General features: G+C 39.0%; 1 protein-coding gene across 2 annotated transcripts in view; it reads left to right on the top strand.

Moving 5' to 3' along the window:
- Positions 1-1,706: 1,706 nt before the first annotated feature.
- si:dkey-237i9.1 (SEC14-like protein 1) overlaps positions 1,707-19,220 on the top strand; it is a 45,830-nt gene continuing 28,316 nt past the window's right edge. For both annotated transcript variants that reach the window (XM_062997370.1, XM_062997369.1), the window contains exons 1-2: positions 1,707-1,873; positions 4,688-4,773. In XM_062997370.1, coding sequence (XP_062853440.1) covers positions 4,711-4,773 — 63 coding nt within the window. In that variant the 5' untranslated portion in view covers positions 1,707-1,873; positions 4,688-4,710. The remainder of the gene's footprint in view (positions 1,874-4,687; positions 4,774-19,220) is intronic.

Below are 19,220 nucleotides of genomic sequence, written 5' to 3'. Positions count from 1 at the left end.
CCGTGTCTGTGGTAAAGGAGTGCAATATAAATGTAGATATACATTATACATATACAGTATAAATTTGGCATTTTAACACCAAACACAGAATTTAACCTCCAAGAAAAACAACAAATTGTCCAAGACTTAACAGGCAGACTGCAATCACAGCAGGATACGTTACAATCGGCCCTTTGAGGGCTCTCATAATGCAGATGTGGCCCTTTGTGGAAATGAGTTTGACACCCCTGTTATAAATGATTTAGGATAAACCGATGACCATAATAATCCCATCATTTAATGGGCAGAAAGGTATAACTCAGCAGAGAAGGTACAGTACATGACTAGTAATCGGAAGGTCACTGGTTCAAGCCCCATATCTGCCAGGTTGCCACGCTCAATTGCTTGCAATGTATACAATTACAAAATGTATACAATGTCTCAATTGTAAGTCGCTTTGGATAAAAGCATCTGCTAAATGCATAACATGTAAATGTAAAAGCCCACAAGAAAACATTAAGTTCGTCTATTAAAATGTAAAACTTTATTACTGTATTTGGAAAAATACTGAACGCACTGCAGGAATAATAAGTGAACAAATGTGGTGTCGAGAACTTACTGGGGTGTGTCTCAAATCAACAATTTGGAAGTGAGCTATGGAATGTAGCAAAGACTTTACACTAGGACTAGATTTACCATTAACAAAACAATCACATTTGTTTCAACTTTATTTAATCACAAATGTATCATTAACTTCCTCATGTCCATTTAACTTGTTATTTCGTAGTATTTACAGTACAGTATTCATTAAATAAATATTTTATTATATATATATATATCAGTTCTATTTCATATATATCAGTATAGAATCTTTTTGCACTGGGGCCCATGAGCTCCTACTTATGCCGCTTACATTCCTACTTTTTCTCACATGATAATTGGTATTACACTGCTTTCTGAAACTATTTTTTATTATTTAAATTCAAGACTGTTATTGGTGTTAAATGTTTCAATATGCATGTTACACTGACGTCATCAGTTTTATTTCTACAACATCTGGAGGATTTATCTATTACTCTCTATGAAAGCCAGATTCTTGTCTAGTCTATTGTCACTGTGATTATGGTCTACTGCAACTCCCTCCTGGCAGGTCTTCACATGTAAACCATCAGATCTTCTCTGCCACATCACTCACTGCTGTGCTTTCTTCTCTGGCTTCCTGCAGCTTTTTACATTCAATTCAAAACGATAATGAACTGAACAAAGGCAAAAAAAACTGACTGCACAGATGGGTCAGCTTTCTCCAGCATCCTATGCCTTGTGTCTAGCTTCTGTTTTCTGTTCTGGACATCTATTAAACTTCCTTCATGAGATTTCAGGGACCTCCATCCATTTTGGGTGGCCTAAATGATTGGGTGGATGAATAATAAAGCTTTGATACTTAAAACATGACTGTTCCTTTTTAAACGCTTATGTTTATTTGTAAATACATGTATACACATGTGTGTACATACATGTACCAAGGAGATGCTTAAAAATTTTGTTGTAAAAAATAAAGGCATTTTATATTCTTCTACGTTCTACTGTACTGTATAACAAGCTAAAACTTTCAGTACATTTGACAAGACTCCCTAGAAAGGCGAGTATAGCAGTCGATTTGAGACGCACCCTAAGTCTGTCAGTTCATCTGTACGTGCTGGGCAGTTCAGTGTAGGGAGCGAGGCAGGAGGAGAGAAGGGTTTTCAATGCCTCAGTAGATAGATAGATAGATAGATAGATACTTTATTTATCCCGAAGGAAATTCCCGAAGTAAAACCTGAGGATGTTTTTCGTTTTTGGGGAGGAATAAACCTTCATCTTGAACCACATTCGGAAATTAAACTATTCACGACTGGTAAGTGGATGTTACTTTAATAAAATGCACTTAAATTCGACTTAAAACGGACACTATATTAACTACAGCGGTTACGCAGGTTTTGTTCCAATCAGCATACTGAGGTACTAAGTAGTATGCCTAAGAGTCAGTAACACCATAGATGTTTGTACTTCTTAGGCGTATACGTAGTAGGATATTTTGCGAATTGGAACATAGCCTGATCTAGTTGCCTGTGCTAGCGAAATTCGCTAACCTGGTTTTCTACCGGCTTTCGTTAACTAAAACGTCACTTATTTTTGGACGAATATGTCTATGTTTCTGCAAAAACACGTTGTTTATGTTTATAAATATCAGGTTTTGTCATTATTTTACGAATTAACAGTGCAGTAAAACACGATAACCAGCTGTATTCGTGTCTGGTTAGCTGTTAGCACTAGTAAGCTAATAAACCTTGTTTAGTTTTGTCAGTCTAGTTATTCAGTCTTTTGCCCAAAAAATTGGAGACACCTGGTCGGATTCCATAAACATTATATATGCCATATCATTTGCATATGCCACATTGTTGTTAAATTAGTAAATAGTAATTGTACATCTTAATGTGCAAAAGTTCCTTGGAAAGGAAGTGAAACTTTATTTTTAATAACATTTAATCTGAGTAGAGGTGTCCAAACTTTAGATTAACACTGTTATTAGTGAAGCTTGAATATTTGATGTCAGGATAGCAATCCAGAAGGTTCAGTGTTTTAAAGTGCCAAAGATTTACATACAGTTATTATAAGTTATCATAAGTCTATTGTATCAAAAATATACAGACAACTACTTGGATGTATTTTCTGCTGTACTGTAGAAACCTCTATAATGGCATTTGTCCTCGTGACATGGTCTTCTTATTTGGGTCTCTGAATGACTATATACATAGGACTAGTTTGACTTCAATACATACAATACTGTATTGTACTACTGTGACTGTATTACTTGCATCTTTGCACAAGTTTTGTGCATTTTTGCACCTTACTCTCGTATATCTGCTGCTATAAAAAAACCCTATGCTGCCAACTGCATATCAGAATATGTTTTTCTACCTCACCTACCAATTTCTGTACCATGTACTGAACAACACTTGTCTCTAGTCTTGTCTCCCTTAATTACTTTTTAGATTAGAAATGTCTTTTTGTATTTACTGTACTGTTCTGTGTATTGTACTGTCTTGCACTTCTTGTTCTATGTTGCACCCTGGTCCTGGAGGAATGTTGTTTCGTTTCAATATGTACTTGTATATAGCTGAAATGACAATAAAGCCTCTGCACCAAGTTCAAAGTGTCCTCTTGCCAAGATCTAGAAGAAAATCCAAACTGTCACTTTATGCTGAAGGAATCAAAAACAGGTTTGCCACATGGTCTGCCATAGAGCTCTGGATTCATTTATTTATCCACAAATCAGACTGTACACTGTAACTAATCATTGAGATAGGTGTTATAGGCGTTTCTGGCAAACCTATTGCATACATGTACATACTATTAATTATATAAAAATAACATGCCACCTTAATGTTTTAAAAATCTTTGTGAGGAACTGGAATATCGATTGTGAGCAAGGCTTTCTTAACCTTACAAATGCTCCTTTACTAAACGCTCATACATTCCTACAGAGACATTCCAAAATCTGGTGAATAGTTGTCCCAGAACAGTGGGGGTTATTATTGATGCAAAGGGTATCCATAGAAACTATGGTTTTGGAATGGTACGTCCATCAAACTTAAGTGTCCACTTACTTTTGACTGTACAGTATAGTTTATTCGTACATCCATTCGTGGGCCATATTTACATGTTTTTTCCTGTAAAAATACAGCTTGATTATGATTCTGATTCTTCTGAATGTAACTCCCACCTCCTCAATTTTAAGTCTTGTGAATTCATAGAAGGACTTTTACAGATGTGTAAGTGCACATCTGTTTGTGCAATCAAGTATAGAGTGTCGAGTGCCTAGAGCGCCCAGAGTTCTGGAATGCTTATCCTCTTCCCTTCAAGTGACCGTTTCTTTTTTATTTATAGCGCTTGTTTTCCAACTCTGTATGTTCACGTTGAGTATGGTGCAGAGTCGTTCCTAACCTTTGGGTTTTTTTTTTAATCAAGTACATCAGCATTTCAGGAGCCTAAAGAGTCAGTTGTGTGCCAGGTGAGCACAAAAAACCTAAAAAAAAAAAAACCTGGTAACCTCAACAACTGCTTGTCCACAGCCCAGCAGCAGGATTTAGTTTTTATCATATTAGTTTTTACATACCAGCCCAGCATTCAATAAAACTGCTGAATGTTTTTGGATGATTTGAAATGCTTTAAAATGTTCCGCAGTCCATCAGGATGGATTTAACAATACTAGACAAATGCAATGACCTGGATGACAATGACGAATCTCAGTCTTCACTTCAGCAGTTTTAATGAATGACTGGCTCTTCAGCACTTTAAGTTCTTAGTTTTTTTTTTTACTGTGCATCGATTGGAGACGAGCTTCGTATTTATCAATGAAACTCACCCTTCTCGCTCCCCGCTCTCGTCCCTGCAGTATTTCACTGTTAGCGAACAGGCTCGTTGCCAAACTCAGGCCGCTGAACCTGAGAGGCATTTTAATGGCCTGTAAAATTCCCAGTGCTGCCCTTTGCTGTTACACATCAAATCCTCTTCAGCTTGTTGTGATTTGCAGTTGCGGTTGTTTCAGCAGCACTTTGTGTGTGTGGGTAAGGATATGGTGCAAACCTTGTAATTTACCAAACCTACAGGGGACACACTTGTGATTTGTACGTTTTTTTAAAGTGTTGGTCTGTCTTTTTTGTTTCAGGTCGTCATAGGATCGATTCCACCATGGTGCAGCAATATCAATCCCCCGTACGTGTCTACAAACACCCCTTCGAACTGGTCATGGCGGTAAGTGGAGACTTGTTTTCTTCCTATGAAAACATTGTGGCAGATTTTATAGCTGCAATGAAAGATTTTAAAAAGCCAGGCATCCTCACATCACTGCACCTGTGATAAAATGCATCTTATCAAGATATAGTATATTAAAACTGTAAAGCTCACCTAAGTCATTTGTAGTTTTGGAAGAGCAGTTTTCGCTGTATATAATTATTTATTGCTTGATTTGGAAGTTCCTTGCCTACTGCAGGGTTTGTGCATGAGCAGGGTTTTGGTGAGCACAGAGCTCCTTTACACTATTCCACCACCACTAAAATCCTGGTTCGAATGTCAGTGATGTTATTGGCCCACTGGACGTCCGCTCAGACATGATTTGTTTTGTTTTGGGGAGGGAGGGGTGATTAAGGGTTGGTCATAGCCCTACAACAGATTGGTGCCCTGTCCAGGGTATTCCTACCATTAAGCCAGTGTTGGACCCACAGTGACACGGATCAGGCTAAAAAGCTTAATGAAAATGAAAGTTGGCCACAGGTACTGACTAGCTGACCAGTTAGTTTCCATCCACAGTGTTTTCACAGATCCTATAAACCTTTGGCTATAATAAGGCTGAATTTAAGGCTGAAATGGGCCAGTTATTCTGGGAAAACCGAACCCACCGCAAGCCAGACCAGGATAAAGAGGTGGTAAAACATGAAAATGAAATAAAATGAAAATGTCTAGTGTGTCAATAATTGTGACATTTAATTTAGGATTTGTATTTTCTTTATTTTTATTTCACATCTTTCTAAAGGGAGGCAATTGTTATAAAGCTGCTGCTTTATGGTCGTCTTCCCTGGATTATATTGCCTGAGTAAATATAAAACTAGAGATACACACACACACACACACACACACATTTCTGCCATTATGGGATTTGAGTTTTTTTTGCCACAGGATATTTTTCTAGCCACAGGATCATCACACTGATGCTGTCTAATGTGGTTAGTGCATTAAACAGAAAGATGTTCTAGAAACTAAGCTGACATTTGTGGTATCCCATAGAGAAGTGGTTTTTAAGCTCTGGTACTTGAAGCTCTCCCAGGTGGGACTTCAGATGATCTTGAAATCTGCTTGTGAATCCAAATCAAATAAGCAACTTGATCGTGTTGTGCTGTGTTTTGTGTTTGTTGAATAAAGGGCAAAGAGATAAAAAAAATAATTTATTAATTTCACATTTGCCGCATTCCAACACCCTCATTGACTGGGATGGGGGTGGGGGTGGGAGGTGAGGTAAAGGGCTGTAAACCAATTTCCTGTTTGACAAACAAGAAAAGAGATTCCTACAAAGAGCTGTGATACTGACAGACAAACACACTGTGCTCTTTGTATTCCTTTGCCACTTTCACTGGTGTCTGGATAAGACAGTACATCTTGCTGTTTGTGTCCATAAAAATAGCTTTCATTTTGGAGTGTGTCTGTTGGCCCTAATGTTGTTTGGCAAGGCCTGACAATCAAGGTTTTACTTCATCTTAAAGGTGTTGAAAAGGGTTGAGGTCATGACTGCACTGAAATTTACAATAGGGAGAAATGCTCTCATGTTAAAGCTACTGACAAATGATGTTGTTTCAAGCAAATGTCTGAGCATTAGGTTTACAGTTTGAATGATCTAGATGCTGTGTGTTTTTATTATTTTATCATTATTACCCTGGTGATTGCTGCAGAACATTGACAAACCTTCAACTGTCGATCACAGTGCAGTAGGAGAGATTTATTATCTGGCCTGTTTGGTCATGTTGGTGTGTTTTTCTTGAGGTACACACAGTCCTGTCTTAATAGATTTTGGGTCACGCCCTGTGAAAGCATTTATAGACCGGAGCCTCATCACGCTGTTAGTGTGAAACAAGGTTAATGGAGCGTTACCTTGTGTTAGATGAAAGATTCTGCCGAACCTGCACTGAGATTTGGCCTCTTTTCTCGTGTGTAACTTGGCACCATTTCTAGCTTGACAAATGAAAAATAAAGCTGAAGTTGATTATTTTGGGGTGTTTTTCATCCTAGGAATCTGCTGATCAGCTTGTCTGGTTCTTTGAAAATGAACATTAGTCAGTCCACAAAACCCTCTCTGTTTCTTTTGTCAGTTTTGTGTTCCTGCCACCGTGCTTATATGTTCCTCTTAAGCAAAAATGCTACTGCCAGTTCTCCAGGCTACACATTAAGATGTTCCATCTGCACCAAGCTCGTGTCAGCTGATAGAAGGAATGTACCATAACATGCAGCTTGTTCTAGCTTGTCCTCGCATTATCTATTATGTCAGACCTCTGGATCAGATTTTTCCTCCAGAGATCAAAATTAATAAGGAAACTCAAGCCACATGAAGTTAAACCCTGGATTTGCTTTTCAACCAGCAAATTCTTTGTGCAGTGTTACAGATTAGCAGCAGTATGCAGCAGTATGCGGACTGAGTCATTTTAAGTACGACCCTATAAACCAAATGAAAACTGAACATTTCAAATAAAAAAATGGGCTTTTGCTAATAATCCTTGTATTTATCTTTAGCTTTACCTGCGTGTATCTTCTTGTTGGGTTATTACTGTTGATTCAATAATGAATCAATAATGAAACAATAACCAACAAAACAGTTTTTCTTTGACCAGCTTAGCACACGTACCATTTTGCCACAGCACGGCCACGACACTGATGTTTTGCTGAATTTTGCATCCCACTGTTCCACAATCCCTTTCAGAATAGTGTGCTTTAATTCATGAATAAATTCGAATAATTAACATCATTAATGAGAAAATGATGTCTTTTTATCGTCATTAACAGCTTGGTCCAGGTCAGGGTTGCGCAGGTCCGGTTTTACCAGGAAACACTAAGCACAAGGCAAGAAAAGGGGCACAAGAGTATTACTTGTGTAACACACAAAGCAAGGCTGTGTCCCAATTAGTAAATAACAAATTGCACATTCTTTGAATTCTGTGCAAATTTACATTGAATTCCGCAGCATTGCGTAAGAAAACACACCTCTTAAGCAGGCTTGACCAATAATCAGATTTTTTCTTCAGAAGTCTTCTCATTCTATACAGCAGACAGTTATTAAGAAGGTAATTAAACTTCATGTGCTGGTTTATGAGAGAGAAGAATGAAACAGCTTCCCTGTTCTGTTTGCTTTTGAGAAAGTTTTAAATCTACTGAGAAATGCTGATGAACGCAGTTTGTCTCAAGTTGCCGACTTCCCTGTTCTCAAAAACCAGAAATGCTGAGCCAGGAGCAAAACTAATGCGAACTGAATCTGTATGTAAAAAATACTGCAGAGGTTTGGGAGGGGGGGCATTGCTCCAAACCCCAACAAACATCCAGCTGAAGAAACCTGCAGCATGAGCTTTAAACATTCAAATGTCCACATTAACGAAGCTTGGGAAAGACTGTATATAGAATCTTTTCACCTCTTTACTTGGTCACTGTAGTTAAAGTGGGATAGTCATGACGTCTTAAAGAGTCTGTGGATCGTGATTGGTTTATAATGGAACAGTTGTAGCAGCATCTCAATTTGCAATAAGACGACTATTATCTGATTTCAGCAGTTATCTGATTATTCAAGTTGGTTCCACCAAGAAGGTTTTTCACAAGATTTAGGAATGTTTCACATTTAATCAGAAGAACATTTGTAGGGCCGACATTGGCTTTGGATGAGAAGGACTAGCCATCACCATCAGATTTATTCCAAAGGTGTTCTGTGGGGTTGAGGTCAGTGCAGTTCCTTTACACCAAACTCATTAAATCTAACCATGTTCTTTTGGACTTTGGGATGTGCACAGCGGTACATTATTGCTGGAGTATACACTGATCAGCCATAACTTTAAAACCACCACCTTGTAGTTCTACAATTGCTGACTGTAGTCCATCTGTTTCTCTACATACTTTTTAACCTGCTTTCACCCTGTTCTTCAATGGTCAGGACCCCCACAGGACCACCACAGAGCAGGTATTATTTAGGTGGTGGATCATTTTCAGCACTACAGTGACAATGACATGGTGGTGGTGTGTTAGTGTGTGTTGTGCTGGTATGAGTGGATCAGACACAGCAGCACTGCTTGAGTTTTTAAATACCATGTCCACTCACTGTCCACTCTATTAGACACTCCTACCTAGTTGGTCCACCTTGTAGGTGTAAAGTCAGAGACGATCGCTCATCTATTGCTGCTGTTTGAGTTGGTCATCTTCTAGACCTTCGTCAGTGGTCACAGGACACTGCCAATGGGGGCACTGTTGGCTGGATATTTTTGGTTGGTGGACTATTCTCAGTCCAGCAGTGACAGTAAGGTGTTTAAAAACTCCAGCAGCGCTGCTGTGTCTTATCCACTCATCCCAGCACAACACACACTAACACACCACCACCATGTCAGTGTCACTGCAGTGCTGAAAATGATCCACCACCTAAATAATACCTGCTCTGTGGGGGTCCTGACCATTGAAGAACAGCATGAAAGGGGGCTAACAAAGCATGCAGAGAAACAGATGGACTACAGTCAGTAATTGTAGAACTACAAAGTGCTTCTATATGGTAAGTGGAGCTGATAAAATGGACAATGTGTGTAGAAACAAGGAGGTGGTTTTAATGTTATGGATGATCGCCATGGTATTTATACACCTGTTAGTGGGACATATGGCTGAGTTAGAAAGGTGTCCACATATCTTGTTCTTTAGAAAAAAGGTTATTAGTGCTTATTGTTTTGCCTTTCTACACTGTGGACTGTTGGGTTTATATTGGCACAGATCTGTAGCTGCTGTTTCTCTTTTCCTTTGTCATCTCTTCTGCCAATGTGCGGCAGTCTTGTGGCTTGGCATTAATCACCGCTGGCGCATTCAGTCTTATTTATGCGACTAGTTACGGTTTCATTTTTACTTCAGCAGAAAAACTAAATGTGCAAAATAGAAACTGCATTTTAAACGTGTTCCTGTGAATTTCATTGTACTGTACATGTAAATGTGTATGTCACAAATAAATGCATTCAGTTCTATATCTGTCATTTTATTTAGCTTACCAACATGTTAGTGCTTTGTTATATCAGCCAGTTAGGTAATTGCTTAAGTGTTTGATTAGATAAATCAACAGTCCAAACTAGGGCTGCACGATATTGGAAAAAACTGACATTGCGATTTTTTTTTCTTGCGATATATATTGCGATATTAAAAAATGCAGGAATTTTCACCACATTATTAATAATATTAATAATGCATGTATCTTACTCTAAATGAGGGGCTCATCTGTGAAAAAGGGTGGTGCTTACAAGGGATACAAAAGATTATGACAAGCTACATCTTTGTACTCGGTTGAAACTGAGCATTAAACTAAGAAAGCTTCAATATCACATGAGGGAATTAACAGGATTGACAAAATGGGTCATTTAATATTTTATTTCACAATCAAAACCTCTTCAAGTAGTAAACATTATTTAAAAAAAAAATAACTGTACAAACAAAAGAGCAGCTATACACCTGTTCGAAATCCGAGATGCCTTACTAAGCTCACTACTGAGGCATCTTAATATTTCAATGTTATTTTGACTCAAGAACGAATGAATCAGAAGCGTCCTTAGTGATGAAGGCAATCCCAGAATTCATTGCGGCATCTCTTCTCTCACAGAAAAATAAACATGGCTGACGGTGCGGACAAAGTTATTTTCAAACGTAAATAAATAATTATTGATTTTTAACGAGTGTTTTATTTGCAAGTTTGGGCTTGTCAGCAAATGTAACAGTTTTCTGTACACGATTTGAGATGCTATATTGACATGTTAGCGCTGTCCCACCTCATTCCATTGGTTTTAATGGCAAGATGCTAAATGCTAAACCCGATGGAATCGCTAAGTAGCGCGTTCGAATAACCTGACTTATAAGTCAATGACTTATTAGAATCCTCTCTACTGAGGCAGCTGCCTGTGTAGGTAGTAAGACAGCGAGGCAGCTCCCTAGGTTTTCAAACACACTGGTAGATATGTCATGGATAATGAGAACGGTGTGAATTTTCGTTTTGTGTCATGCAGCAAAAAAGTTGTAGCATGACGTATTTGATTTAATTTGCATTAAGTGACATCGCACGTCCTGCGATGTGACTCTTGCGCGTGCACACATCGCAATGACGATGCTGAAATGATATATCGTGCAGCCCTAGTCCAAACAATCTGAGTATCTGAAATAGGGCTGGGCGATATGGATCAAAAATAATATCTCGATATTTTTTGCTGAACGGCGATATACGATATATATCTCGATATTTTTTTATCCCATAAGGTAATAACAAAAAGACACTTCTGAGACAAAGCTACATGTTCCAATTTTTTTACAGGCACTTTTATTAATATTCATGCTGGGGAAGCTTTACACAAGAATTATTTTTCCTTAAAAAAAAAAAAAAAAAAAAAGAGCTATTCTAAGAAAAAAAAAAGTTGTTTTCTAAGGTATCTCCTGTTGTGTAATGTGAATTACAAATATATTGTCTGGCCCTTTAAGAATGTTAAGTGTACGATAGGGCGCAGGGAGCGAGTGTGTAGGGAAGATGTCGGAATGACACGGTTTCCGGCTGAGCTTGTGTGACATTAAAAGTAAAACCCCGTTAAAGTAAACCCCTCGTTAGCCCCCACCCCCACATGTTTGGACTTTATACATTATTTTATGTATATGTCGCCATAACATTTACATAAATTTTTTTTTTTACGTATAGAACTCAGTTCTGTAATCCAGGCAGAACTAATCGTTCATGTTACTGTGTAACTATTACAACATTTAATGCATTTTAATCAGCGTTCTGCTTCATGCACTTCATTATTATTTAACAGCTTTATTTGTTGTTTAATTGCTGTTTGCTCCTTGTTTACTGCAGAGTTAGTTCATGCAGTTTAATAAAGTTTGGTTGTTTATTGGCCGACAACAAGAAATACTATAATAGAAGATAAATAAATAAATGACGTGTCGGACGTCGGGCGATCGTCCAGTATAAACTAACACGACCACGTACAACATCCAGTACAGAAATCACTCCCATAATGTTTGTATTTACAGATAGAGCAAGTATATGCACATCACATATACAAACACAAGAGTCAGAACAACAGGAGACGCACCGCTACGTTATTATTACTTTCTCAACACTTAATGTGAAGTAAATACGTGCATGTCAGCGCGTGCATGCCCTTGTGTTGGTTTTTGAAACGAATAACGACTCGTTTTCTTGTTTTTTAACTTTGGGATTTGAAGTGAAAACGAATGACCAAAGGTACACGGAGCTGGAACCTTTTATCTGGACTTGTTTTCGGAATTCTCTACAGAATACATTATTCTGCTGCTCATCTGACACTTTGAATTCGAACCATCTCCAAATAATTCCAAAAAGAGTCATTATTTTTCTTTTTACTAAGCAGCTCCTCTTTGATAGCTTCTGTCATAGCTTCTGTCATGTCTTTATCCGTCTCCACGCTATCGCTGCCTGCAGGAATTACTGGTGAAGCGGTGGGGAGGGGCGAGTTGTGTTCAGTGAGGGAGAGGGGCGGGGCAGGTGAACATGTGCAGAGACAAACTGGGAGAAGAGAAAGACGAACTGTCTGATCTAACTGGAACGCAACGGCTGTTAGAATGTTTTTTATGAAACGGATAGTTCCGGTCCTAAAATCTGATTGGCTGAGCCACATTCGAAGCCGTTGTAAAATCCCCGATATACGCACACCTATCACATCATTCCATATTAATACGCCACTGAAAAGAAAAAGTACAAACTTGGTTGAACACTATGTTAAGTCATGTACTATACATGAAAATGTCCAGATTAATATAAACAGTAATCCTAATCATTAAGCGGGTGTTTCGTCCAAGAAATAGTGTAATAGTGTTTGTGGAGGAATGTTTATTGCGAATGTTATGTTTGTCCTTATGTTGCCTAGCAACACTGTTAACGGACTACCTGATTTCGCGGAAGAATGCTTTTTGTAAGTCTTTTTGGAAATAAAAACATTTATAAATTGAACATTGTTGTATTTTATTATATTTTATGTTGACCGCCGTTTTATAAAAGCAGTAAGCCACTCGAGACCGTGCGTTACTGCTATGATTTTATCACAGGGAAAGACGTTTTAGGCACTCCGCTTCATGTCGTGCCAAAACATCCTTCCCCATGATAAAATCGCAGTAACGCAGGGTCTCTCGTGGCTTATTGCTTTAGTGACTCATTAGAGCCCAGTATAAACTTGTAGCTCTTACGTTCTGAGGTTCTCATCCGACAGTTTTTTCCAGTCCTTCCAGGAACATGAGACTTTTCCAAGTGTGTTATGTAAACACTTCTTTCCAGTTTCTGCAACATACAGGTGGAATTTTCCACTCTACAGAAATAGTTCCTGTGTAAATAAGGCAAACAAACAGGAATATTTACAGTATACATGGTATATTTACAGTCCTGGTCACACTATAAACTTGTCATTCACAAGTGGGTGTGGTCAAGCTGAGACTGGGAGATTTTTGCTGGAAATGGTTTACCGTTGTGGTTTATTTAGAAATTCGCCCATGGTTTGCATTTTTTCTATACAGCTTGTAATTGGGGAATTTATTCTGGTTTGATGAGCTTTTAAGTGCAGAATTTTCCCCCTTTATCTCCCAGTGTAGTCATTTCCAATTCCTGATTTGAATCTGCTGCTGTTTGTACAACCCCCGATCTGATCAACGAGAGTCAGATTACTACACACCCTCACTGACACATGTCTAAACAGCCACTGCTAAACTAGCACCTGTCAATGTTGGGATCGGTGTGGTATATGGAGATCCACACTAAGCAGTGTTGCGCTGGTGCTTTAGTCCACTGCACCACTTGTAAGTGCCTGTAAGTGCAGTTTAATGCACCAAAATAAACGTGGGGGACCAAATTAGGTCCTGTATGTACACAAAACTTTAATCTAACGAACCACAAACAATCAAAACACAAACAGAAAATACATTTCCACATTCCAATCATCTAATCCAGACTCCTGGCTGCCTGCTGCCATGTTTTTATTGAAAGGTTAATTACATTCTGTAATACTGTATCACATTTTCAGCTGTGCTCTGCAGTGAATGTGAACCACCCACCTTTTAAAGGCAGAAATAACAGAATATCTTTCCTATTCCTATTTTCCTATAGGAGTTCAGCTTGGCTTTTGGCCCCAAATCACATTAAAGTAGATGCAATTTTGCAGACAGTGTACCTGAAGACCTGGTGACGATAACTAAGCAAGAAAATTTGCACACAGTTCTGAAGGTTGGTTTGTAGTTTATGTAAATGGTGTCTTGTGTGAAATTAGTTACTGGGCTACCTATATTTTGTCCCATCAGCATGCAAAGTGCAAACTTAGAAGAAGACCCTATTCAAAATAGGTTAATCGGGGTCGTGACCGTGTGTAAATGAGCCAGATGTTTCTTCTGATGGAGGCAGGAAAGCAACAGTCCAGATGACCAGATGCATTGAGCTGTAAACTGCACAGTAACACTAAGAGGAAAAACCGGATCCATGCTGTGTGCTTTGTGGGTGGAATGAGTTCGGGCTCCCTGGGGTGACGACGAGAGGTTTCTGGGCACTGCTGCTTTTGTTATTGCTGGATCCAGCTTTGCCCTCTGTTCTTGTACTGCTGTGATCTCTTTGTGCTTGTGTGGGCAGGTTTTAACCTGCAATGAGGAACAAATGACCCCATAATAACGGTGAAAATAAAACACACTCGTTAATTAGAACAGATAGCCAATATTTAAATATATTCACAATATAGTGAGCACTTTATTAGGAACACCTATTTGGTATGTACTGTACATTCACAGTTTATATTTTAAGTTACACCTGCCATACTTATCAATAAAGTATCTATCTATCTATCTATCTATCTATCTATCTATCTATCTATCTATCTATCTATCTATCTATCTATCTATCTATCCATCTACTTTGTGAGTATACTGTTACTAAATGTAGCCCATCTGTAGCCCATATGATTTTATCATTTCTGGTCAGGGTCACAGCAGGTCTGGCTTATTTTAATTGGTTCCGAAGGGCTGTTCTTAAGTCAGAATGTTCGTAAGTTTAACCCTTTTTTCCCATAAGAAATAATTACATTTACATTTACATTTTCAGCATTTAACAGACGCCTTTATCCAAAGCGACTTACATTACAGTTACAGCATACAGTTTGAGCAATTGAGGGTTAAGGGCCTTGCTCAAGGGCCCAACAACAGCAGCCTGGCAGTGGTGGGGCTTGAACCAGCAACCCTCTGATCACTGGTCCAGTACCTTAACCACTAGGCAACAGCTGGCCCTATAATGTAAATAGAATTAATCTGTGCCAGACCTCCCAAACCTCCCCTTACCTAACCTTGCTAAATACAAGTATATTTTCCCTTAAATCTTAAATTATAGAATAGACATTACTGTAATAAACAATAATAAACAACAAAACACATTAGTACTGTACATAAAAAAAACACCACATTTCAGTACAGTACGTGTGCTTTACCATACACCATAATAAATGCCCTTCTGTGCACCTTCTTGAAAAACACTGGAAAAACAACGTCCACTGTCCGAATGAGTCAACATGACACGTCACGTATTTCGTTCGCGTGCAAATTTCGGTTCGTAATCTGAAATTTGTCCGTACGTTTAGTTAAAAAAATGGCTCGTAACCCAAAATGTTCGGAGGTAAATGGTTCATAAGTCAAGGGTCTACTGTACTCTGGACAGGGCGCCAACCCATTGCAGGGCTTCAGCCTGTCCCCCTCAGACAGTCAGTCAGAGTCTAATATTTATTTTGGAAGCTATTTTTAATGTGCATGTTGTGTATAACTGATTACGTGCACATGGCTGGTAATCACCAGCTCTCAAAATAGCACAGTATGAACATGAACTCTCTGTCCTCCACCCAAAGCAAAGAGCATTAACATTAACCTGCTTTATCCATTTTGATAAGGAAAAATAATCTGCAAAAATGCAGCACCGCTGGCTGGAGCGTTAATACCCTTGAGTACAGGATGTTCCTGTCTGCCCTAAGCTTCAAACATCTGGAAAAACACCTGATTGCTTCCTGCCTTTGGGTTTAATATGAATGGGTTTAAGTACAGCATGTACAAGCCTGACCACAGTAGGGTAAAGGCCAGTGAAAACAGCAACGTGCTTCCTAAAATTGGGACGGGGCATGTTTTCACATGTTATATCACTACTCATTTTAAAAAGGAAATTAGTTGGGAGTAAGTGTTGCTCCAAAATCTATACATTCCTCTCAGCATTAAAGGTGCCTTTAGAGATAGATGTGCAAGTTACTTAGTCCATTGGCACTAACAGAGTCCCTTATCAAAACAACATGCTTATGAACAATCAGGATGGTCATCACTCCTCTTTGAGTACATGGTTCCACTATTTGCAAAGATCAGCTGCATCACAATTTGCTGGTATTCCTGGATGTTGTTGATGTACATGCAGTGACTAACTGTGTTTACTGACAACAGTTTTCTGAAGTACATTATATAAAAAAGAACGACCTCTGTGTGATCTTATCAGCTATAACAGAAGCCACTCCTCTGAGAACGCTTCTCACAAGACTTTAAAGTATGTTTGTGGGAATTTCTGCCCATTCAGTGAAAAGAGGTTTTGTAAGACTGAGCACTGATATTGGTTAAGAAAGACTGGATTGATGGATTGATTGATTTGTGCAGAGGGGCATGAAGGGGCCCTCCCTAAACTGTTGCTGCAAAGTTGAAAACAGAATTTTTTTCATATAATTGATGTTACACCTGTATTCAATGAGTAGAAGACGTGTCCCTGTACTTTTAGACTGGAGTGTCCCTAGCAGCAGGCGATGCACACAGTCTGATACAAGGACAAGGTCGAGTACAAGGTCACATCCCGTGCAGTATAAAAGCTTCATTCACCAAAATGTTCTCATTCATGATAATGCTGGCAAAACTGCTGCCAACATGCTCGGAATCAGACTTGGATACGAGCCATGACACTTTCTGGAAAATCATCAGCATCTCTTCCTCCCACTCAGTCATTCCTTCTCTTTCTCTTTCTTCCCTCTCTTTCTCATCCTCTTATTCTCATTCTTTGTCTGCCTCTCTCAGATTCTCTTGTGCTTCTTCTTATTCTCTTTCTCTCATTCTTTTCTTGGCTGTTCTAATCCTCTTGTGCTCTCATCTCTCTTTCTCATCCTCTTTCTTTCTCATCCCTCTCTCAAACTCTCACATTCTTATTCCTCTCTTTTTCTCATCCTCACTGGGCGGCACAGTAGCCAAGTGGGTAGCACTGTCGTCTCATAGCAAGAAGGTCCTGGTTTCGATCACCAGGTGGGGCGGTCCGGGTCCTTTCTGTGTGGAGTTTGCATGTTCTCGCGGTGTTCTCGTGTGGGTTTCCTCCGGGTGCTCCGGTTTCCTCCCAGAGTCCAAAGACATGCAAGTGAGGTGAATTGGAGATACTAAATTGTCCATGACTGTGTTTGATATAACCTTGTGAACTGATTAATCTTGTGTAATGAGTAACTACCGTTCCTGTCATGAATGTAACCAAAGTGTAAAACATGACGTTAAAATCCTAATAAACAAACAAACAAACAAACTTTCTCATCCCTCCCTCTTTCTTATCATCTCACTCTCATCATCTCTTTTTCTTATCTTTTTACAATCTTGTCTCTCTCTTTCACGCTTGCATTCTCATTCTCAAGTTCTGTTATTCTCTCTCTCTATCATCATCAGTTCTCAGAAGCCTGGGTTATACTTCTGCAGCAGTGTCACGCAGGGCTGCTCATTCGAAACAAGTTCAAAATTTTTTCTACTGAAGCTTCAGTCCTTTCTCTATGGTCGCTTACAGTCTACTTTAACAAAGCACCATGTAACAAAAAATTGGATGTCTGACCATGTGCCCACTCCCTCACACCAGAGACAATGTGTAAAATACTATTAATCTAGCATAATCTCTTTTTTTTCTGCCTTGCGGGAATGTACGGCACAGATCAGGGTTTTTTTTTCCAGTGTCAGCATAAAGTGAAACAATGCAAATATTTGTTGGTGTGGGAACTTTTATACTGCAGGGTCTGTTTTACATTTACTGCCTTTGCCCACCCCATTCTCATGCCTTGCATACCCTTCACACACACACACAGCGAGCTACTGACTGTGTGCACACGTGTGAAGTGTTCTGAATGTCATTCGTCAGTGATCTGTAATGTATAGTACACAGTGTACTCTGCACATGCAGCTCTTATTTCTGCTTTCACTAAATCTTGAGTTCTACACTCACTGTTATTATTTGCATATAAAAGCTTCCACTGTAACACATATTCTGTTATGTCTGCTTATTTATTAACTGGTCATTTATATCTGATTAGCTATGGGTTTATTAGTCCAGGAGAATACTCCTCAATCTGCAGTGCCTTTAAAGCAATTTAACGACTCAATATTTGATTGACCTAATATTTTCAGGGCTGTTTCTATTGCTGGGTTATTATGTATATGTACTTATATAATTGCTGGACACGAATGCAAATAAACTGGTTGCCATCCACTGTTCTGTGAGTGAAAAACTGCAGCTTTTTTTGAAAACTTCCATGTGAAACCTGAAGCGTGCAGCTGTTGTTGCATCGCATGACACATTCTGCACATGTGTGAGGGGTGGGGAGGAAAATATAAGCAGTGCACAAATACACAAGTTTAAAATGTACTACAGAATTGACACTGCTCTACCAAAAACAGCACATATTAAGTGATCAATTAACCAAATCAATTTCATTAATATTTTTGCACATTGAATCCTCATCCTCTACTGCACAAACCCTATTTATGAACATGCAAGGTGCACAAGAGGCGCAGCGGTCTTTATGCGCTCTTCATTTTTGGCTCTCTAGTTTGGTGCTATTACATTGCCATAACATTAAAACCACCTGCTTGTTTCTACACTCACTGTCCATTTTATCAGCTCCACTTACCATATAGAAGCACTTTGTAGTTCTACAATTACGGACTGTAGTCCATCTGTTTCTCTGCATGCTTTGTTGGCCCCGTTCACGCTTTTCTTCAATGGTCAGGACCCCCACAGGACCACCACAGAGTAGGTATTATTTGGGTGGTGGATCATTCTCAGCACTGCTTGACACTGACATGGTGGTGGTGTGTTAGTCAAGTCAAGTCAAGTCAACTTTATTTATATAGCGCTTTTTACAATATACATTGTCTCAAAGCAACTTTACAAAATCCAGGACCAACAGATACAAAAACCCCTTTTTGTTAGTGTGTGTTGTGCTGGTATGAGTGGATCTAGACACAGATGGAGTTTTTTTAACACCTCACTGTCACTGCTGGACTGAGAATAGTCCACCAACCAAATATATATCCAGCCAACAGAGCCCCGTGGGCAGCGTCGTGTGACCACTGATGAAGGTCTAGAAGATGACCAACTCAAACAGCAGCAATAGATGAGCAATCGTCTC

The sequence above is a fragment of the Trichomycterus rosablanca genome, chromosome 6, assembly GCF_030014385.1.
Source record: "Trichomycterus rosablanca isolate fTriRos1 chromosome 6, fTriRos1.hap1, whole genome shotgun sequence".
In the NCBI taxonomy this organism is placed as follows: Eukaryota; Metazoa; Chordata; class Actinopteri; order Siluriformes; family Trichomycteridae; genus Trichomycterus; species Trichomycterus rosablanca.
The sequence above is the reverse complement of the archived record's forward strand: the minus strand, read 5'-3'. Positions and strand labels throughout refer to the sequence as shown.